The sequence below is a fragment of the Argiope bruennichi genome, chromosome 2, assembly GCF_947563725.1.
Source record: "Argiope bruennichi chromosome 2, qqArgBrue1.1, whole genome shotgun sequence".
Classification (NCBI taxonomy): Eukaryota; Metazoa; Arthropoda; class Arachnida; order Araneae; family Araneidae; genus Argiope; species Argiope bruennichi.
Window position 1 is genome coordinate 90196405 of NC_079152.1, and position 24840 is coordinate 90221244.

General features: G+C 29.3%; 1 protein-coding gene across 2 annotated transcripts in view; it reads right to left on the minus strand.

Moving 5' to 3' along the window:
• Positions 1–13830: 13830 nt before the first annotated feature.
• Positions 13831–24840, minus strand: part of LOC129954919 (pre-mRNA cleavage complex 2 protein Pcf11-like) — a 41825-nt gene continuing 30815 nt past the window's right edge. For both annotated transcript variants that reach the window (XM_056068183.1, XM_056068182.1), the window contains 8 exons: positions 22563–22933; positions 20112–20367; positions 19011–19194; positions 17287–17329; positions 16706–16803; positions 16029–16121; positions 15211–15246; positions 13831–14513 (listed from right to left, as the gene is read on the minus strand). In XM_056068183.1, the coding sequence (XP_055924158.1) occupies positions 14007–14513; positions 15211–15246; positions 16029–16121; positions 16706–16803; positions 17287–17329; positions 19011–19194; positions 20112–20367; positions 22563–22933 (1588 nt within the window). In that variant the 3' untranslated portion in view covers positions 13831–14006. The remainder of the gene's footprint in view (positions 14514–15210; positions 15247–16028; positions 16122–16705; positions 16804–17286; positions 17330–19010; positions 19195–20111; positions 20368–22562; positions 22934–24840) is intronic.

Genomic DNA, 24840 nt, shown 5'->3' on the forward strand with positions numbered 1-24840 from the left:
CATTGGTCATTGAGCTCTCTTTCGGCCAATCGGGGTTCAGCAGTATGCTCTCTCAGCGTCGCCAGTGAGTCGTGGGAAGGTCCTTTCACAAAGAGAAACATCTAGCATCCAGATGTTTGGATAACCCTTTCTCTTTGAAGGTACTATTGGAAGGTACCTCTTGGACGAGGAATTCCACATGTGGTCTTTCACTGTAGTCGCTAATGAACAGATGCGAGACCACCCAGGTGAAAAGATCCACCATCAGGCTATCTCGAGGAGTTTAGTAAGTAACAGCGACGACACAGCTGGCTGTAAATGTCTTATCAGTACTGGGAAACGGGGAATGTTACAATAGTAATCGCCAAAAAAATCGAACTCTATATTTTGACGAATATAAACGTTTTAAATATCCCAGAGTTAGAAAAACATATTTTGGAAATTTTCCACCTGTCTCTTTGTCTGTGACAAAGTTAATTCAAAAATTCTTTGGGATAGACGAACGAAATTTAGTGCATGGTCTTTACATCAAATGTGTAAATTCCTATCAAACTTTGAGCAAAATCTATTCACAGGAAGTCTGTCTATCCGGTTGATTGAATATAAGGTATCACGATAACTGCAAAACTAAAAGAGCTAGATAGATAAATTTCGGTACACAGATTTAATATCTATAGTGTAGATACCAATTAAAGTTTGAACCAATCCAAGAAAGGGGTCTGTCGGTCTGTATCCTCAGAAATATGTAAACGCGATAACTAAAAAAACGTAGTGATTTAAATATAGCAAATTTGGTAAGGGATTTTGTGACTAAAGTGTAGTTTTGTGTCAAATTTTTGTTTCAAATCAATTGGTATAAATGCCTTTAAAACACAAATTCGATTTTTGGGTAATATGAACCTCATGCCAGGAATTAATCACCAAAAAAATTCACCAAGGATACTATAATTCATTCAACAAAACGCTAAATTTATGCTAAAGATTGATATTTCGTAACTGCTAAACGCCAATGCCATTCAAGACGTTTTCTGGGATAACAAACACCTTTGTTTTGGAAAGAATACGAAAAAACTTTTGGGAGACTAGTAGAGATCACTTCAACTGGTTGAGTTTTAATCAGTGGCATATTTAGACATTTACGGTCCTAGGCAATGTGCTTTATGAGGATGACATTTTAATACTCAATCTAATTTAACATTTCAACATTTTTACAATTTGTACAACCTAATGGTCTATTTTAGTTTAATATTCTTTATTTTAGTAATTTCATGATTATATGTTGGTTTTCATTTATCTATTAGGATTCCAGAATACCAAGACGCTTGTACACAATATTATTGAAACAGATGTTCAGTTTTACGAATATTCTAATCAATAAGTTTACATAATGAGACATACCAAGAACCTGATCAATTATACTTGCTAGGATTTTAATATTATCCTAATATTTTATCATTCACAGAATTTGCATTTTTTCTCAAGCTTATTCATATGATAATTAGGAAAATAAATATTTTCAATCAATCATGGCTGGAGCAAATTGTTTTACGTTAAGCCTCATCTTTTCTTTCCCTCATAGGAACTATGACTGTGTGACTAATCTAATAGACGGAAATTTTTCTTCCGAATTTTCGGAGAATACTATTGTTGTTGTTGTTTCTTATGGCACTTACAATAGGCAAGCTCGCTGTTCGAAGAAAGCGAATTTAAGCCTGGGGGGGAGTGCCGCTTGTTTCTATAATAGCGCCATCTAGGGCCAAGAAAACGACTTAGCTACACACACAGCACAACCCTTTTTACGAGGCGGATTTCATTCACGCATTTCATTCACTCAAACACAGATCGTAATTTAGACCTGAATCAGAGAACGATCACCCCTGATCCAGTACCCCCAGTGGTATTACTCTCGACATGGAGGACTTTGTGACCATGACAGATTTAACGCGTGTCAGCCACCAAGCACGCGGAGAATCTTCGGCCGGCGGGATTCGAACTCGCAACCTAAGAGACACGAATCCGGCGCTCTACCAACCAGACTATGCCGGCGGAGAATAATATAATGGGAATGAATGAGTTTTTTTTTTAATTCAGAGGAATTAAATTTGAATATATATTGATATATACTGGTTCAGGATATATTTCACACATACACACTTACTTCCACCACAGAGGAATATTACCTGTAACTCCATTGCTGGATTTTTTTTTTTTTGTAATCGTTTTTATACTAAATGTTTGGCGAAAGTGTTATACAATTTGATGATTATATTAAAAATTATTCAGTTTCATGATTATACTAGAAAATGATTTCTTCTTTACTGATGGTTCTTAATTTCATCCAGTTTTGTCTTAATTTCACCAAGAAATATTTCAGACTGTAACAAAAATTAATTCAATTCTGTGACCCAATTTAATTAGTCAACGAAACAATGTGCATTTATTCCATGTACAAATAAAATAGCTCTAGCGGCTTTATTCTACGTGGTAGAACTTTGAAATTTCTCTTATAAATGTTTGTAAATTCCTAGAGAAATTTATTATAAAACATCAAGTGTCTATCTATCGTTAAGTCAAACAAAAGTGATAAAAGTAGTAATTTTGTGCCATAGATTTCTTTATAGGGACTTACAGCACAGTGATCCAGTTTTTGATACCAAGAAATGGTGATGCAGTGAGTTTCACATTAATGACAATATGTGATTGACCGGTTTATGTCATACATCTCCATAATTAATATCCATTGACCAAAACTTCATTATATGACTGCGTTATGTGATAACTGCATTATATGACGTACACTCAATCCCATGGCCATTCTTTGTTAAATTTCATTATCCACTGCAAAACAGATTATTTACTGAACTCTAAATCCGTTTTGAGGAAATCCATGATACGCATTTATACCTTCTTTGTCGTTTTTGTTTTATTCAATGACACATCGCCATTGTGTTTGTTTTATAAAAAATTTCTCTCGATATATACTATAATATTTAAGAGAAATCTCGGAATTTTATCCCGTGAGAAATTACCGCCAGAAGCATATTCCTAATTTTAATCTGGAGCACCGTGTACATTTTTATATTCGGTCTAATGCTATATCCTATTAACTGTTTTCAAAGGGGATTTATTTTTATATCTTTGATTGATTTTTAATCTAAGAGAAGTCACTGAATTCAGAATTAGTTCTAGGAATGAAATCAATCATCAGTAATAACTTCTGCCCCCTGAGGCAATGAAGTGATCCTTTACACTAATACAGAAATAATTACGCATGTAATTATTACGCGGAGTTCATAAGGTTAAAAGATATTTAATTTATACAAAGCCATTTATCAGTAATTACTTCTCATCAAATATTTTTAAACCCTACATAACAAAGAAATTGATTAATAAGTGAAGTCAACTTTGACTTGCAGTGTTCCAAATATCGTTTGTGTAATATATCCTGTTTACAAATAAACTGCTTTCATACGATTATTTGCATGTTGCCATTAATCCTTAGAAGACATAGGTCAAATATAAAAAATCCGGACACTGTGTGCTATCTTAACCCTCAACCTCCAGAAGAAATTGTTTTGTCCGACTCACTTCAATCTAAGCAGGTGTCGTTTTTCAGTAATGACGTTTTATCAGACTCATTTAAATTCAAGCAGATGTTATTTTTCAATGATTACTCATGGCTTAATGTAAGTGTTAAAAAAAATATTATATGGAATTGAAGCTTGTCGGTTTAAAGTATTTTAAAGAATAAAATCACCAATGAAATCATAGCTGCTCACATTAGTGATTCCATTGGTGATTTTATTCTTTAAAGAGAAAATTATAGAAAATATCTTGAAAAATATAATCATAGATTGTGTGTGTGTGTGTGTGTGTGTGTGTTTAGAATTAAATTATCACTTTTCAGAACAATGCAAAGAAAAGACAATCCTTAAGAATGCCAAATCTCGATAGAATAATGAATTGATTAAACCAGCATTTGGATGCAAATGGCAGTAGTGCCAATTCATAATCGCACCAAGCAGATTTTAAAGTTGTAATCACTAACTTAAAGGAAAACAAATGTGAAAATACAGAATTGATTAGCACTGAATTCATTGTTTTTATTCTTTATATACCCGCAACTGTAATATAATGCACATAATTTTCATTGGATAATTTTAGGATGTTTATATTTTTTTAGCGTTCATTTTTAGAACCTATATGTGTCATTCATTTTCTCGTGATCTAAAATGCATACCAGTATTATTTATTAGTCCCCCCCTTTTTTTTCTTGGTAAAAATTATTAAATATAATTTTTGCCTCTAAAGGCAGTCTTTTAAAATTGCTTTGATTTTGTTTCATAAGCCCCTTCAAATTTTTAAAATGCCCATTTGGCAGGTAATAAATTTTTTAATGAATTTTAAAGTTCTGTATTCGTTAAAAAATTCGAACTCAACGTTTTGACATATCTACATGTTTTAAACCTCACTAAATTCGAAAAAATATTTGTGGAATCATATCTGTTTGTGAACACGATAAATCAAAAATGCTTTGAGCTAGACAGGTGAAATTTGGTATGTTGGTCTTTATAACAAATATATAGATTTGTATCAAATTGGGAAGGAAATTCAGTATGTCTACCTGTCTAAGAAAAAGTGAACAAGATAACTACACAACGTAAAAAGCTGGACGGATAAAATTTGGTATATAATTTTAGCATCCAAAGTATGAATCCATATCAAATTTTGAACCAAAATGGAAATTTTCATCTGAAGAGTATTATAAAAAAATTTTACGAACATTTTTTTTCAAAGAGTGACCTCTGATAAAAGAAATTGTAGCACCTCTTTTTCCCCTTGAGCAGAGAGCGCCCCCTTGTGGCGTTTACAGACAAGCAGTTGAACAGGAGACCTGCATCCTGAAGTCGACTTTTTCTATGCGCAACCCTTACGCTAACGCCGAATGCTTTCGGTTGGAAACGGTGAAATCCCTCCACCATACTGTTTACTTTAACTTACTTGTCTATGTTTTTTTTTTTTTTTTTTTTTTTTTTTGTAAATTTTGTAGTGTAGCTGTGTTTGTGTAGATTAAAAATATTACATTTAAAACCGGGCAGTTCAGTAGAAAATCGCAACACACTCACTATAAAATTAAATATTCAATAAATTAATTCATTAAATAAAAATCGTTTCTGTCGAGACGACAACAGAAACTCATAAATAATAAAAGAAAGCATTAAAAAAATATTGAGAGAACGAAGGCAAATTTTGGATGGAAATAGGGTGGAAAGAAATAAAGGATCAGATTATTGCGCTCCAAACTAATCTAATTGAAATTCTCGTGTCCCAAAATTCAAAGGAAGATAAAGTGGCTTTTGATCTTCAAATATGTAACTCATATTCATCTGTGTGAGTAGTGACCGATTCAGGTGCTTTCATGGGCTGCTCGTCGAATAGTCCCAGCATGTATTTATTTTGCTTGTATTTTCTTTCCTTATTTCATTTTCACGTTTTCTTTTTGATTGATCTCGAAATCTCATTGTAGAAAAATAAAAATAAAAATGAGCTCTCAGAATAGAAAAGCAAAGAAATAAAAATATTAATAAAAAATGAAAATGCAGTTGTTACAAATAATTTCAGGTGTTGCTACAGTCCTACTGATGAGCCGCTACTGACTAGCCGTCTTTGACAAGCAGTTGGTTCAATATTTATTACGTTTAAAGCAGTTAAATCTCTTAAGTATAACTTATTTATGATTCCGTTCATAAATTACTTTTAAGCATCAAATTATGATAGACTTTAATATTCTTGCACTTGTTCTAATTAAATCCTCCTAACGAAGTCAAGTCATATGATATCATATTGCTTTTAAAAGTACAACTGGTAGGTAATCTTCTTTCTAATTACACATTGTCTTTCTCACTTTGTTCACTTCACTCTCTTAATCCTCCTGAAAGCTACTCAGATAATAAATAAAATATTTCTTCCACAGTTGAAAAGTGTGAAAGGAAACCACAGGATTAAATACTGGATGAAAACAATAAAAATGGTTCGAATTTCACTACAACAATGAAGACTAATGACGAAAATTATTTAGGTAAATGTTGACCATTATTTAAAAATATTTTTAAAAAATAGCCAAAATTTAGAAAAATAATATACCATGGCTTTTGTATCATTAAAAATATAAATTTTTAGAATTATAAAACAGTATATAAAAATAATTTTTGTGAACTACTACTTTCAGAAGGTATTGAGAGGAAACGCCTACTTCTAGATTAACTTTAATAAATTAAAATTCTAATGACACTTTTTTTTTGAAAAAATCATTTAAGAATACATTTTTTCCAAAGTATTTTTCTACAAAATTTTGGAGCTCTGTGTCAAACGCTTTGGCTTGCTGAGCGCCAATGCATGTATACAGTAGTGAATTCAGTGAACAATTCTTATGTTGTAAAATTCACTGAATTTTACAGCATAAGATAGTGTTTATTATGCGATTCCTCTTTAATAAAATAATCAACTTAGTTCCGCATTTAAATATATACTGTTCAATATTTTGCCTAAATTAATGAAAAGAAACATTGACCAATTGTCTTTGTCTTAATATATTATCCTAAGGATTTATAGAATTTGTATTTTTTACAAACATTTATTTATAAACTAGGAAGATAATATTTCTAATTGACCTTCACGCAGCCTAGAGGTCTAGATACGCAGTACTGTGTTTTGCATTGTCATTTCATTCAATAAATAATCTAGTACTGTGCATGCGGCTCATTTATGCATCGTTAATAAAGTATTAGTATGAAAGATGTTTTTCTGTTCGATATAAAATCCAGCTCTCATACTTTATTAAAAGGCTCTCAGAAGTTAATATCTGAATATATTTATCAATTAGTTTCATATTTAATGGAATTAAGATTACTATGTCATACAGTATAATCACTTTTATGGAAAGGTGCAAGAGGGCATTTTTTTTTTTTTTTTTCTGTAACATATGGAATTCTAAAATCATAAATCATAAGATTTCAGGTTCACAATCTCAAATTTCTATCCCACAATGTTTTTTGTTTGTTTTTTCCGTGCACAAAAATATTTTTAACAGCAAAGCCATTCAAAAATATGTTTGAAATGAAGGAAAAAACACTATATGAACGTTTTGCTTATTTGTAAAGTTCATCTAATAGTTTACGAAAAACGGAACTCATCCCTAAATAAAACACATAGTTTGAACTCTAGCTTTAGCCTTTGTGAGTTAAGTATTCCTTTTTTTAAAAAATTGACAGCATTAATCATATATTATCTAATTTATATCACATCAATAAATTTAAAAATGTATTTATTTATTTTTTATTATATATATATATATATATATATATATATATATATATATATATATATATATATATATATATATATATATATATATATATATATATATATATATATATATATATATATATATATATATGGGGGTTGATGATCAAGCAATAACAAGTCTAGATGATATTTTAGAATTTAATGAATAACAATAAAATTAGGTTAATGATGACCAAATGATGGCTAATTTACAGGATGGAATTGATAATCAAGTTCAGCGCTAACATGCAAGTTCGTCTTTTTAAACACGTCGTAATCATCTCGCCTCGTCTAGGCGTCAACTGCACGTCGCTCTTATTTCCTCCATCGGAGGCGCTGCTTAGAGAGGGGAAGTGAGGTCAGAGGCCTCGCTCAATGGTGAGATAGCACCACACACACACACACACACACACACACACACACACACACACACACACACACACACACACACACACACACATATATATATATATATATATATATTGTAAATATTTCGAAACATTTGGGTTTTCTTTTGCTTTAAGCATTAAACATTTCTTGTTTAAGGTATTAATTATACAGAACAATGTTATAAAAATCTTTCTTTTGTTGTCTAATAATAGAAACTTTTAATTCCTTTCTGTCTGTTGCTTTATCGTAACAGAAAAGTTTTTAATTGATTTTTTTTTATTCATGCGGCGAAAGTAAATTTTAAAATACATTATGGCCACTAACAGCTAAAATGAGCAGTAATACCAACAATAAGACACGCTTGTATCTCAAAGCACAATTCGTAATTAACAATTTAAAGATAGTTAGCAAAATATTACCTCCAGCGCGCTTACGCCTAGAATCCAAGAATTGCCTCTAGAATACAAAACTTAACAGACAGAAGAGGAATAAAGAATTTTATATCATCTGTATCTATTAACTATCAGCCTTTCATCCCTTCAGTGGGTCGATAAACCGAGGACCAAGCATGCTTGGGAATTAAACTCTGGGGATTCCGCGTTAGGCAGATCATCTAACCGGGACATTTGCCTTGCACCCCAGGGTCCTCGGTCAAGAAAGTAGATATGGGCACTGTAGGCCTTGGCCCACATTGTTGTCGTGCCACTGAGTTTAGTTTATCTATAAACTATATAATATATTTTTAAGAAATATTTTATGTTGTGTCAGAATACCTTACAGAAAGATAAATTTCAGTAAACTAGATTGTTATGTTCAGTTGAGGGAAGGTGTTGACACATAGAGACTAAAAACTAACCCCCAATATCTTATGATTCTCTGCTTTTGGGACAGACAGTTAGCCATAGCTAGATTGCAAATATCAAAACTACCCTGCATTTTAGAACTTCAGCTGTTGAGAAGTTTATGAGATTTCTTTCTGCAAAAATCTGGATGCAGATGGCTTAGGAAACTAAATGACATCTGAACAAAAATGTAGACATTGTAAACAAACCTTCATCAAGACCTTATTTGCAATCAAACAATTGCTGAGTAATGTAGGTTGCCACGTGGTCCCACAAAAATCTCGCCATCAATCCATAATTTGAAATTAAAAGAATACATGTAGAACCGTTTGGGATGATAAACAGTGGGAGATCGGATTAAAAACGATTTGCTGCTGTCCATTCTTTAGCACTCTAAGCCTACGTATTCATTGACGAGGAATTATTTAATAACTAGTTGCGAGATATTTTGGGAGTCATTCGATTGTTCGAGAGTAAACGCAGCTTTCAGCCTTTTGGTACTCAAAGCTACATGACTACAAGCCTTGAAATTTTTCCTCTCGTAAAATAGACATTCAAGAATTTCCTGAAATTCTTATAGTACCATTGATGGCAGGTACTATTGCCATTCACTTTGTATTTTACCATTATTTTTAATTCAGATAATGATATAAATTCAATAGATTCAGCGATATTTGTTTACATGCAATGGCTGATAGTGTGTTAATTTCATTGTCCTATTAATCAACTTTCCCTTTTGTCCAATAATTCAATTATCTTTGTTTCCCAGCTTTTAATCGATCTCCTGTTATTATCGAAGTAGCAGCAAGTTCTTTGTAAACTGTTGTATTTGGTAATAAAATAATTTTTAACTGCCTCATTTGCAAATTTTTCTTCCCTTTCAGACACACTTTTCTTTCTTGTTGCAAACTGTCTTTCAGCCTTGCATGAGTGATAAATGTTTAAAAGCAAAATATTGTAAGATGATTTTCAATAATTAAAATGATTATGTTTTGATTGATATAAATAGTTTTTTTTATTTTTTATTTCTGAAAGGATTTTTTTTTTTTCCAAAAGCATTTTATTGCTTTATTCTCTTGCCGCTTTAGCATTTTGTTTCTATATGCAAGCAATACCCTGACCTAGCCTGCGGCCATGCGAGAAACTTGATATGACCGCCAATGAGCAACCCCACCTAATATAATTCAGCAACGGATTGTAAAACCCTCCACGTTTTTGCGCATGCGTTAGGGTGGGTTTAATTCTTCAAAATAGAGGTGAAAGGAAAGATGAAAGGAGGAGATGTTTACATTTACTAGTATCTAATAGGCGAAATCCAAGGTCAAAGGAATACCGGAAATGCACTCATCGTTCCGCGTCTCACCCTTTAATGAGATGGAGTCGTCGAAATGTGTTCGTCTCAGAATCCATTGACGAACTATACGAAGAAACAAACGACATTTGATGGCATTAGACACTTGCAAACAACAAAGAACCCTCTAGAGAAAACGCATATTGGTACATAAAAAAGAATTAAATAAAAAAAAACATTACATATTGAATTGTGAAGCATTAAAAATGCATAAAATACATTAAATGTATGTTAACTTTTTACATTAAGAGAGAACTAAGTCAAGAGTTGTGACAAAATATGCCTAATAGAAGATTTAATGGCTGGAATTTTTATGAGTTCTTCGATCTCAAGAGACATCCAATTTCTTGACCATCTGTGTGTGTTTTCGCCATACTGTGCAGGCATTGATTACTTGATTTACAGATCCTTCTTCGGTGCCACACTTACAAGTCGAACTTTTGTCAAAGAAATGCCTTTAATGTACAGAAAATACACCATGTCCAGTATACACTCGATTAAGAAAAAAATCACCCGCAATTCGGTTAACAGAAACGTTTTTAAGATGTTGATAGGTTGTTCTCCCCTTGATGGAATTATTCCATCTATTCTGCCAATCCTTAATTATCTTGATTCCATATGATCATTTCTAACTTGATTTTACAAGAAGCAGATTCTAAGAACAAAAGACTAGAAAACACACGAACTACACTAGATTTTGAACCACACAAACAGTTAAATTTCTCTAAGCATTATTTCTGTAAATTTTTGGCTCGTTTTCTCATTTTATATCACCTGTTTCCAACTGAGCTTTGATGATACTTTTTACTTTACTAGGAAGCAAATTGTCAATTGAATCTCAAACATTTGTGGACTCAATTTTTTTTTTGACGTTTAATGTCGTGCTGCCATCTGTTGTAAGAAGTGTCAACAAATCGATAATTGTTAAAGGTAATGATTTAATGAACTGCCTAACGAGTGCATGATTGTCGGCAGAGCCAGCTTTTAAACAATTAGATCAATTGCTTAGTTTCTTATCTTAGATTCGGTTTAAGCCTTGACCACTCTGTCACACCGTGGAACTCCGAAACATCATGACGTTGAATTGGGATTAAGCTCTCTGGTTGCTCTTTGTCAATGCGTTTGAATGCCCGTTTGTTTCTTATCTCTCAAAATCAGATTTTTTTTTATTTATTTATTCATTTTTTACTTTTGTTGAATTTCTCCATAAATATATGGAAGAAACAGATTGAAATAGTAAAATATTTCGTTGCGCGTTACATTCACAAGAATGTATTTAAGATCTCAGGCACAAAAGAAATCGAAATTCAAATTCAAAAGCAATATTGAACCAAAATATTTTAACACAATCCAAATACTCTTTAATAATAGGATTAAACACTTTTTTAACTCATAAAATTACATTTTTTTTTAATTACAAGGCAACATAGTATAAAATTTGCAGATAGTAATCAATTACGAATGTTGTTAGAATAATACTCTGGTATTTAAAAGATATTTGATTTTACATAGAATGAGTTTGACGGTATTTCCCTTTTATAAATCAAATTAAAGTAAATATTCAATTGCCATGAAAATAAAGAAAAAAAAATCTAAACCTTGGGTTCCCTCAAAGTTATAGACCTGTAAAGAATTATTAAAATAATTCGACTTTGATAATCAGGCATTGCCTTATCTATGGTTTGTGGGACTCGAAGCCAGAATATTATCTGCTGTCCTCTCAATTCAGTGGAGAAACCAGGATAGAGACAGAAAAACTTAAGGCTGTTATTAAAGGATGCAAAACTGAATGTAAGAATTTAAAAGAGAGCTTTTTTTTTCTTTCTATATAATACGCGCAGTTTTAAAAGGAAAAAATATTGCAATCGTCAAAATTCGACTTGGAGATTTTAAGCCTTCTCCGCATTACAAAATCACCCTTAAACGTCCGACAAAAATAATTTTGATATTATGTTTGTTAAGCTTTATGTGAATGCATCAATTTCAAAACAAGATAGATTGACAAAATTCAATACATGGCCTTAGTATCAAAATTATAGATTTTTGTCAGTTTCAGACGGAATCCGAAAATTTGTCTGTAGGACCGTCAGTATGCATGTGGATATGATAAACGTATCAGAACAGAAAAATTAAATGAGGCACATGGTTATATTTATAAGACAATAAACAAGTATAAGACATGGGTTTCAAGTGAGAAAAAGAAGTTCAAATGGCTTCCCTTTTCTACGAAGCATCAAACTCTTCATAATGTGCACACTTACGAACGAGAAGGTAGAAGGCAATTACAATTGTTTCGAATTGGATTAAATTTTTTCTAAGATTAGTCATGGGAGAATGTGACGGTATTTCTAAAATCTTCTTTACTTATCACAACAGAGATCAAAAATTTGAAAATCACATTTTAAAAACAATTAATAAATGCTGTCGTTTTATTATTGCAATCAATTTTTTTTCTTCATTATAACTGCAAAATCATGGAAAAGCACTAAAACTCAGGTAGAATTTTTATGTTTAGATTAATACATCGGGTCATAGACGTCTCTGACCTAAATAAATCAGTTGTTCTCTCGCTTAAAATGCAGAAAATTTTAAAAACTGATATTAAAAATAAATTTTTATTTTATAAAAAATAAGTCTACAAGAGGAAAAAACACTCTTAAAAAATTTTATATCATTTTGAGTAATGATACCAAAAATGAAATCCATACATTTTTTTTTCACAAAATGATTTCCTATTTTGAAGGATATCTTAAAAAATATTTTAATAATTCTTATTTTACATTACATCCGAAATAAATGCTTTGCATTTATATTCTACTTTGATTCCAATGAGAAATTAATTTAAAAAATAGTTATAAATCCTTAGACAACAGATCAACAAGACAAATATGCATCAACAGCTTTGTGATTCAGTTTTTTCTTTGGCTGAAGAGTTGTTTTCAGCAGACAATTTATTAGACAAGGGAAAAAAAAAAAAAAAATCTGCGCATATAATCCCTTTTTTTTTTTTTTTGATATATTGAACATCGGAGTTTTAATAGCAGATTACTATTTAAAATCTTTAAATATATTTAATAAGTCCATACAAATAATCTTACATTGCATTTAAATATTCAAAGTCCATTGATTTTGGACAAAATTTTAGACAATGGAATGGTTGAATTATTTTTCTAGTAATAGTAGTTACCTTTTAAGACAATTTTTTCATCCCTACTTGTGAATATATTTTGCAATAAATGAAATGAAATGTTGACTTAGCAATATCTAATCCGAATTTTGAATCAACTGATTCTGTATTAATCCATCACGGCATTATTTACATTCAAAATATGATTACAATGTTCTATGCTCTAATATAAAAATAAACTCTAAATGAAAGTATTTTAAAATGCGAAAACAACAACAACACACACCTGCATTTTGAAATAAAACTACAAAAAGGAGTTCCCTATTTCATAATTACTACTTATTTATAAATAAATATGCCAAACAAAATTGGATTAAAATTCATCAAATAAATGTTAATGATTAAAGATAATGAATCAGAATAATTTTCATACATAAAATGTCTAAAACATATAAATCAGAGAATTTATATGTTTTAGACATTTTACCAAACAGATAAGATATTGCTACGGATTTAAAACTGTACGAGCTTTGAAATCACTATTTTATACTGGACAAAAGAATTCATTATCATTCTTAAAATCTCTCTAATACAGAAATAAAATTTTTTGAGTAGCTTATTTGAATCAGACTACAAATATATAAAATTTCAAACACTTTCTGTTAGATAGAATTTATGGAACAGACTCTAAATGCACTGGTAGTATTTTCATGATTAATTATTTCAGTAAAATAAAATTTCATAAAAATAGAAAACCACACAAAGAAATAAGAACACAAGACACATACTTTGGAGTCTCAACTTTATTTCTAGATTATCAGAGGACATGTTAGAGAAGCCATACTACCAATAAATCAGTCAAAGAAAGTCACAACATAAAAAGACAAATATTTATTCTTTGGATCACAGAATCATTTATGTACATATATCACATTTTTACAAATATTTAAAAAAAAAAAAAAAATAGTGTCATCTACATTATGGTACATAGTGCGGACAATTCTGTTCCTTTCATAACAGGTGGTTGTACATTAAAGCGAGGATCTGGAGTTGGGGGACGGAATTCATCTTCAAAACTGTCTAATTCTGAATCAGAACTTGAAACCACAGTCTTTTCTGGTTGTACTTCTTTAATGGGTTCTTCTGTTTCTGAAGCTTGTTGTTCACCAGCATCCACCTCCATTGTTTCTTCTGTAGTAGGTTCTGTTTTGGCTGTAATAAGTTTATCATCTTCAGGCTTTTCTTCTGTGGTTTTTGTTTCTTCATCCATTGCGTTGGGTTCAGGATCGGGCTCAGGTTCAGGTTCTGTCTTTAGTTCTTTCTCATTATCAGTTGGAGTTTCTTTTTCGCTAGCTTCATCAAGTTTTTCTTCTTTGACTTCTTCTACCTCTGAAGTTTCCTCAGACAATGCAGACTTCTCTTCTTCTTTAGCGGACTCCAATAAACTTTCTTCTTCTTTCTTTTTAGCTAATTCAGTAGCCTGTTAATGGAACATAAAATAAGTTTACTTTTATAAAAATTATTTAAGCTGAAAACTTTAAGTACAAGTTAATCATAACTTACAAACTGCATATTGATAACATTTAACAGAATAAAGAAAAAAGACAGTAAAGTTTTTTTTTTTTTTTTAAACTAAATGTTGAGTCTTTTAAGAAATTTTAGTGATTAATATAAGAAAGCAAAGAATGTTTGAGTATTGAGCAATACATTCATATACAAATTTTTTTAGTGTTTGTTTTTCCAATTAATTAAAAAGATACTGTGAAATTCAATGACTGTGAGACCAATAGACATGCATTGCTATTTAAGATATTAAGACATTAAACAAATAACAATCTTGTAATCAAATACCACAAAAGCATTGAACTAAATTCTATAAAAAAAAAATATAATGTTTTTACTCCACTCCTTCCCCTTTCATTCTGAAACACTGTTAGAGAAAATTAATGCATTCATACTTGAATGCAGCAAAATTTTTATGAGAAAGTTTCAAATTCAACAAGGGATATTACATCACATTTAAAGGACAAGATAAAAAGAAGAGCATTTATAAAGCTTTATTAATAACTAAACAACCATTATGTACATTACATTTGGTTAAATAAATAAACCTGTAAATCTGAATTCATAGAAATAGAAAGATATTTCATAAAAATTATATTTAAGTTCCACAATACCTTTTTGAAATCCTCATAACACATTGGATGATAAGCCTGTAAAAACATTTTACAATCAATTAATTGGAAATATGCAAATCATAAAAAAACATATGTGCAGATCATTTAAATAACAGTACACTCAATTTTTATTTTTCGCAATTGTTAAAGCACCAGGGTGTTGTATTAGCCATTCAGTGATGCAATTTTAATGCATATTAGATGTCACTTATTCGCTAGAACTCAAAATGTGCCAATCCCCTGTTTGATTTAAAATCTGGATGTTTTCCTTTAATATGAAAATTAAGAAGCATTGCAGAACTGTTTCTTTCTTTCTTTCTTTAAACGTAGAGATGTTAAAAATTTAAACATTAACTATCAAATATCTCAAATTTAATTTTAACAAACAGATACATATGGCAGATAAATAGAATTGTAAGTAAAGAATATTTTTATTCCTCTTTTTCACATGATATAAACACAAACATTTTGCGGATAAATCGTTTTTAAAACTGATGCCAGAGATACTAGTGCATCCCTAATACTCTCCCCTCCGAATAATTACAGCATTGACTTTATTATATTTTATAGGGGGGTACAAAATTTGCTGTTTCTATTTTAAAATAATAATTAAAAAAAAAACTCTAAAAAATTATATGGTTCTTCATGAGCAAAATAGCCAAAGTTCAATATTTAAAAGCTTAATGTTAACCAATACATATAATCTAAAAGCTTGTTAACACTAGAACTTTTAAATGCACCTTCCAATTTTGACACAAGAATAAACTCAGAAAAAAAACCTTAAAAAATAAATTAAAAATTAATTAATTTTAACTTACTTCTCCATCATGACTGACAGCATGCTTTAAATGCCACTCTTCTTCTTCTTCCACCCAAAATAATTGAAACTGTTCATCACAAACAGAACATTTCTGGAAGAAAACATAATAATTTAATTAGTAATTTAATAATGTAGATTTTCTACACTCAAAATTTAGATTATAGTTTCAAATTTTTTAATATTTTATAATTAACCTCAGAAGCACCTTGATTTTTTATTTTTATTTGACCCTTTCCTACCACATAACTTTGTCTTAATATTGTTAAAATTATCAAAAATGGTTTCAAAGACCTAAGCGACTTATTTAGCTGCATTAAAAGCTATCATATTGCAGTATTGACAGAAAAACATTTGAGTGATAAAGCATATTCCATGGTAAATAATATATATATATATTCATTCATTCACTGCTGGATTTAAATTTAGGAAATTTTCCATGTTAAAAAAAAAAAAAAATTGTCATCTCTTGTTAAAAAATACATTTTTAAATACTTTTATTTCCTTAAATAATATGGTAATTGGGATTTCATAGAATGCTGATTATACTTAAACATTCATATATTTCATTTATTATGCTAATGCCAAGCTGCATTCCGTGATGAGAAAAAATCCCAAATATTACACATAATTATTATTTTTAATATTTAATAAATAAGATTTTTTAAAATAGCATACCTCTGTTTCACATTCACTTGCAGGTACACTTTGAATTTTTTCTTTTTCATCATTCTTTGCCGTATCTCCATCTGCTTGAAGTTCAAAGTAACTAGGTGCTATAAAAGAAAATTAAATCCAGTTATACGTTCTATAACTCTACACAAATAGAAAAAATAATAAATTCGGAAATATGCTAAAGCTTTGATGAATGAATTAGAATTGCTTAATGACCTTTTTAATATATATTGAATAATTACCAAATATCCCAACATCATAAAAAAAACGCTAAATATTGATGCTTCTTTCTTTAATATCCTAAGATCATTTTTAGGATAATTTATAATAGAATTATATGCAATTAAATAACAAACAGTAAAAATTTCAAATTAGCAAAACTAAAATTATAAAAGAGCTACCTTTAAATGTAAAGAAATGCTTCCATTTAGAAGTTTATATTAAGTGCAGTCTTACATATATGAAATTTAAAATCTTAATAACAATTCTTATGTACATCTACTAAATAACTGCATATAAAATAAATATAAATGACTTAAATATATATATATTAGGTGTTTGTAAATAATTAAAAATGAACCTACTTCTTTCTTCAGCTTCTTCAATCTCATTAAACTGAATCCAATCCTAAAAAGAAGAAAACATAAACAATTTTTTTTTTTTTCAAATGTTTTTAAACCAAATAATTATCTACGAATATGTTTCAATAAAGATTTTGAATTCACATTTTTTTTACTAAAAAATTTAATAGATCAATTGGTAATACTGATAACCAAAGATCATACAAGAATATATGGAATCAAAAAACCTGAGCAAGAAAAGAGACCTTTGATTATTTACAAAAAATTTAATTAAACAAAATGAAACAGAATGTTAGGTTTTTCATTTAACTATTCAAGAACTCAAAATGAGCTAATCTCGTCACTACAATGCAGTCTGACAATTACTGATCACATTTTCAACTCAAATATTTTAATATTATTTTTAGCATAATTTTCAATATTATCCAATATAATGGTGATTTTTTCTTTAGAAAGGCAAGGATTTTTTAGCAAGATTTAATAATCATGAATTACTGCATATACTGGCATACTATTTCAATTTAAATACTTTTAAATAAAAAAAACAACAACATAATAATAGAGTAATTCAAAGTCTTAATATTGCCCAGAAAAGGAGCAGCGACTTAAAAATTTCCTTACTTCAAAATTATGTGCATTCACTTTTCTAAAGAATTAATAATAAAAAGGATATCAAAAGGAAGAAAAGAGGAAAAATGTGAAAATATAAAAGGAAACAAGGCATAAAGTGAAAATAGGCAAAAAGATTGAATTAAATAATCAATATACTGAATAAATTATCAAAATTACAATCTAATTGATTTTTATATTCATTTCAAAATATTTATAAAAGTAAGAAATCAACAGCATATGAATTCACCAAAGTCACCTTAACAAATATATTCTCCAGGAAAAATTTAAATGTATAAAGGGCAACAAATATAATGGGAAGGCCAGTACTTTATTGTAAATGTACCTCACTAGTATATTTTTGCAAACATTTCTTTAATGAGCAGTGGATCTTTGTGGCATATTTCATGCATATTAGTGGCTTTTTTACCCCAGATCTTTTATTGGTATGACTCAAATGGTGTTTCATAGTTTGCTTCTGAGGATCAGATGCATTGGTATATTAAACAATTTTATTTTGTGTACAAGAATCAGATGTGGAAGAAATTTTTAGACTTGGAAGCTCATTTTCTTCAGATAAATATTTTTCTCAATTTCGCAGCTTTGCCAAATAATTTCTATGCAGCTTCATTGGCACTAACTTTTACTTGGACTTGGTTTTCATAAACATTATTATTTTTTTAAAGCAGGAAAAGATGGGAAATCCAAAAAGGAGAAAACTGCAAATCCTCAAAAGAATTACATTTCTGTAAAAATTAAAAGAAAAATTGCATAAATATGAAACTACCATTGGAGAGTTAAAATTATTAATTTTTTTGGAATAATTTCCAGAGGAGTTTCTGAAGAAAAAGCAATAGTTTAACTTCTCACAGGCAGCAGTTGTCATTGTATATTTATTTCATTTTTTGCCTCTATTTTAGTGATTGACTAATAAATATCATTAAAATCACTATTCTGAAACAAATGAACCTCATACTCTATAATAAAAATTACTGGATTCAGCATGTCAGAACTATGATTAAAGTCTGAACATAACCTTTTGAGAAATAAAGTGACAGAATAAGATAACTCCCAATGTCATCAAACTGAATATCCATATCCAATAAATGAGTACTTACTTTAATTTCATAAAACAACCTCCTTGAGTAGGCTTTTTTAGCACCATCTTTTTCTCGCCTATTCATTCTGAAATGCCAATCTAAGTGTCGACTGTACTGCTCACTTTGAATTTCCTTAAATCTCATACCACATGTTGCACATTGAGAACCTTTGTACAAAGCAGTAATAATACTTGGTCGGAATCTGAAAATCATTAATACAATATATATTTAAAGAGAAAAATAAACAGAATTTAGTAACAAAGAGAAAAAGTATTTAGCAGATAAAACATTTAATAATTTGGAACTTAAAAGCTATTGATCTATATTTTGTGAACTGCAAAATTAAAATAACATAACTTGTGCTTTGTATATTTGCAACTTCACTATATTCAAAAAGAAAACAAACAAATGTTTTATTATTTCCATCTTAAAAGTGATTTTTACAAGTTAATAATGAAAATAATAATAATAATAATAATGATAAAAAAAACCTGAATAAGAAAATTCGGATACAAAAAAAAAAAAAAAGATAGCAAAATCTTGCAAGAAAAAGTTGTTCATAAAAATTTTATAAATGCAACAACAGATGTAAAATTTTACACACCAATTTCAAAAGCAATAAAAATCTAAATTTTACTAAGAATTTGAAAATGTAAATTTAATAAATGCATCCAGTTAAACAAATCAAAAACGGTTATTCAAAAAATGCGATAATAAGATCAAAAAATAGGATTTCCTTAAAAAAAATTTTTATTATTATTGTTGTTGCAGACAGATATTAATAAGAATTAAAAACTAGGGAAATTTATCTTAACAATTTCAATTATTTCTTTTTAAATAGGAAAAAAAAAGTTACAAGAGAAAAATTATTATCAAGATAAACCTTTATGTTTCACATAAAGAAAATAAAGTTTTAAAGTGGTCAATATAATTGACTAGTCTAAAAATGTCAAATCTTATAATTATTTAATTAAAGCAGTAAATTATGGGGACAAAGATTTGATGCAATGATGTTAATATCTCATTTTAAAGCAATACAAGAATTATTTAGGGATGGATCTCAAAATTTTTAGCAGCAGTTAGATGACAAGAACAAATTGCAATAATAAAAATACTGACTGTCTTAAACTTTTTGGTGTTAAAAGAATCTCAGGTTCTGGAACTTCTTCTTCTGATGCGGCATCTTTCTTTTCTGTAGAAGTGTTCTCATTATATTCTGTATTCTCAGATACTTTTTCTGTTGATTCTTTTGGTTTTTCTGTAATAATGCCAGCAGCAACAAGTTTTTCATAAATTGTTTCAACATTTATAGGTAAAGTAGAAAGAGGTGCAGCTGTTGTTGCTGTCATTGCTTCAGGAAGAATGTTTGTTGTACCTGAAATGAATATAAATAATTCATATTATTTTTAAGTCACAGAAGTAAAGAATTAAAAATTATGAATCATTCTAAAAGTTAACAACTCTTTCGAATTGAGAAAATTTGTTAAACTTAATATGAGAATATATTTCAATAAGTAAATTTTCACAGAACAACAAAATTGTGTTTGCTTCATGATAGAATAAATGGAAAATATAAAAGATTGTGCTGACGCTTATAATAGTTTACATTATCACTTATTATTTGAAAAATACTGATATTATATATATATATATATATATATATATATATATATATATATATATATATATATATATATATATATATATATATATAAACGAAATAATATAACAAATTCAGTAAACTTAGAATACAAAATTTCCTAGTTTAAACGCTTGACTTGCAAAAATTTGATCGAACCTAAAATGTCCTAAACATTTCCAAGTTTTTATGCACTATTAGTTGTTTGTTTTATATGCCTATGTTTTAACATTTTCTGAAATATGAATGCTTAATTCAAATTCTAAACAAAAATAAATAAATTATCTTATCAGGTAAAAGAGGTTAATAGAATTAGTGAAAGTAATATTAGAGATATATTTTTAGGGTATTCACATTATTGTTTTATCATCTGACATTTATAGAACAGAAGTTATCTATTCACTAAAGCATGCTTATATTTTTCTTAGACATCAAAAGGTTAATTTTTTTGGTTTCATCCAGTCTCTTACAAGCAAATTTATATTTTTAACAGGTATAGCAAATACTAAGAGTTAGAATATTAGATACTTTGTCAAAAAAATTTTCAAAAACATGTGCAATTTATAATTGAAATCAAATTAATAAACACACTTCTTTAAATTCTTTTCTTTTTTCTTATAATTATTATAAAAATTTAAAAATTGCAAAAAATCAAATTTTAATCAAATTTACCAACAATTAGTAACACACTTGAAATTAAAATTTAATTAAACCAATCAATTAATTGATAATTAAGTTCTCAAAATATTAGTATATTGACATCAAAAATACATAAGGGAATAAAATTCCATTTTTCCAAGCTTGAAATATGAGTAAAAGTATACAACCTAAAAAATAGTTACCTTCCAATAAGGAAAGTAACTATTTCTAGAATTAAGACCTTTTAATAAGTACTTTTTAATGTTTTATTGAGCAAAATTGACTTTAATTTATTTTTGTTATCTTATCATTTAAACATTCAATTGTCATTGCAAATATTTTTTTTTCAAGGGAATACATATTTTGAAGCGAAAGAATTGAATTATAATACTAATGTCAGGTAATTTAAAATCCAACTGAATTGATAAAGATACAACCAGCTAATATCAAATGTAATTACATCACAGTTACTAAATAAAAATATTTATTTTGCATGAACATGCTTTTTAAAAATTATTTTTTATGAGGTAATGCTCAAGCACAGAAAATCAAAAGTTACTATTTACAAAATGCAATGATAATAATTTTATAATACATTTAACAAGTCCTTATTACTTTGTTTTTTAAACTAATCATACGGGATATCAATTTTTCCTCCTTTTGTAGCCTTTTGAATATTAAACTGTCTATAATTTGGTTTTGAACTGGTTCTGTCAAAGTTAAAATTAAAAATTGATCTTAGTTCTAAATTATTCTTGTTGATTAAATACATTCACATTTTGTGTCCAAGAGACTTATAATTATTTTTAAGGCCCTTAATTCACTTTTTAATGCTTTACAGTTCATTCAATAACAACAACAAAAACAAAAAAAAAAATCTTTGAAAAATTAGCATGTTACATATGAACTGTCCAATTTATTTGGTATTTTTGTTGCATAATTGTTGAACTCAAGATGCTGCATATGATTTGTCTCTTGAAATGGTCTCTTTTCATTCAAGCGTATATTAAAACTATTAAATATTGATGTTATTAATTTTAGTTTAAAAATTGCTATTCACTCTTGCTGTATTCATGTCAAAACATCTTTTAGAAAGCAAATTTTTAGGGAGTGAATCAAATTTTCATTTTGGTTCCATATGTTTCAAATTAGCCATGTTTGACAGAAAATTCAAAAATGATAAGTTTTTATTTAGTTACAAATTCATCAAAAAAAGAATAGTTATATTATTCTTTGAGGCTGCAATTACTCAGTTTTCAAATAAAAGCTTTCTTTAAAAAAAAAGTACTTACTTGAAGCAACAGGCACTGGTTTCAATGAATCAGGAAGTGAGCATGTAAACATTGGTGGGGGAGGTAATGGATTCCAAGAAGGTGGAGGTACACTAACATTGGGCATTTGTTGTATAGATGTAGACAGATTTGACAAATTTGGTGGTAGAGTTAAATTGTTGAGTGATGGAGGCAGAGCTGAAGGAGGAGGTAGAGAAGACTGAGATTTTAAATCCCATGATGAATTTGTGCTTGGAATAACTTGTGCTTGAGTATTGACAGGTAAAGATTGGTCAATCAAAGGTCTATCTCCAAGTGGCATCCTTTCACCTCCTCTATAAGAAGAATGTGGCCAAGGAACTTTATTGCTTCTTTCCATATTAGAGCCATCACTGTATTAAAAAAAAGACAAACTTAAACAGAATAGAAAAAAATTTAAATGTTTTAAACATTGAACAAAAGAATATTTTTAAACATCTCGTTTAGTTTTATAAATTTCAATTATATTAAAAGTAAATATGTGCAAGTCTGTCAGCAATCTTCAAGAAACTATTTAGATATGGAAATATTATGTATGACAGCTATAATTTGGAGGCAATCAAATAATAATGTAAATTAACTGAATATTAAGCAAAATTTTGAAACTTTTGTTTAATAATTTCAGAAAGAATTACAACATAAAAATGATATTTAAAATAACTTAAAATTTTAAAATTACCTTTTCAACGATAACTGTTTGATAAAGATATATATTTCTTTTCTAATTTGAATCAACAATAAAGCCATTTTTTTAAATTAATATTTAATACATTTTTAACTATAGTTTCTATTGTTACAATAGAATGAAGCCAATTTCATTATTTTATCAAGAATTTAATAGCAAGCATTTAATTTTTTTCCCCCTCCCACAGCTAAAAACCAGGATGAGAAAATGTATGTGGTTATATGTTTTTAGATTGTGGGTGAACAGAGGTTTTATTAGCATTTTGCTTTTTTCATCTTTTGAAGCTATCACAACAGCATAACTTCAAGCAGGGAGATAACTTACAAGAACAAATATAGCCTAAAATTGAGCAGGCTAAATACAGGGTGATTATAATTAAACTTCCCCTATAAACAGATACCTACAACACAAAAGGGTGAACGGATTGCAACAAAATTTGATATATAGACTATACACAAAATGCACTCATAGAATTTCAAAAAAGTTCCAAAATGTCTCCCAGAGGGCGTCTTTTCCGAAAAAATATTAAATTTAACACAAAAAATGACCAAACAGAATACAGAAACAGTATTAACAATCCAGAACAAGAATTATGAGTAATAAAATGTAAAACCGGGAAAAATTGTCAGTTCTAGGAAGTTCTATGCAAAACAGGTTAGAGTATGAAACATTTGCAGATGTTGTCATGTTTCATGTCGATGTTTCCGGCTATAATGATAACAGCATCTTTAGTTGAATGTGCATTATTGATGAAGTTGTTTTACGAAAACAAGGGGAAAGCTTCTGTTGTGCAGTTCGTGAATTTCGTCATATAAAGAACCTAAGCATGGACCAATGTCTACTAAAGGTATACAGGTCATGATTAAAAGAGATTTGAAGGGATGAGGACATTAGAATTTCAACCTGCAAGAGGCCGTAAATCTGTCACACCGGCATTTGTTGATGCCGTCAAGACAGCTGCCGTACAAATACATGAGAGTTTGGGGGCAGTAGCGCATATGCAGTTTCTCTACAGAGGCTATTCTTACAGCACTGTGCTCAGAAACATAATGCACTACTTCCATGCAAGATCCACCAAACCCAAGAGCCGCTTGACAGGGACAAGCCACATCTTTCATTCACAATCAGTTTTCTCAACAATATGACTGTCAATATGTCATAGCCTTGGAATATTCTGTGGAGTGATGAGGCTCATTTCTACCTCAATGAAATAGTCAACACACAGAACTGCTGCATTTGGCATAATGAAAATCCACTGATGCACACTGAAATTCCCTTACATTCTCCAAAGGCGACTGTCTGGTGTGGATTCATGGCGACATTCATCCTTGGGTCATTCTTCTTTGAGGAAATAACTGCATGTGGTCCTGTCACATGTTCTGTTACGGGCCGTCAGTACCAAACGTTTGATGTGTTGCAACTACAGCAAAGGCAGATCCTTACATCGACCATTTTCATGCATGATTTGATGATAAGGTGATCAGAAACTAGTCAATAAATATTAATATTGTTTTGTATTCCGTTTTGATTAAATTTAACGTTTTTCCAGAAAAAACGCCCTCTGGTGAACATTTT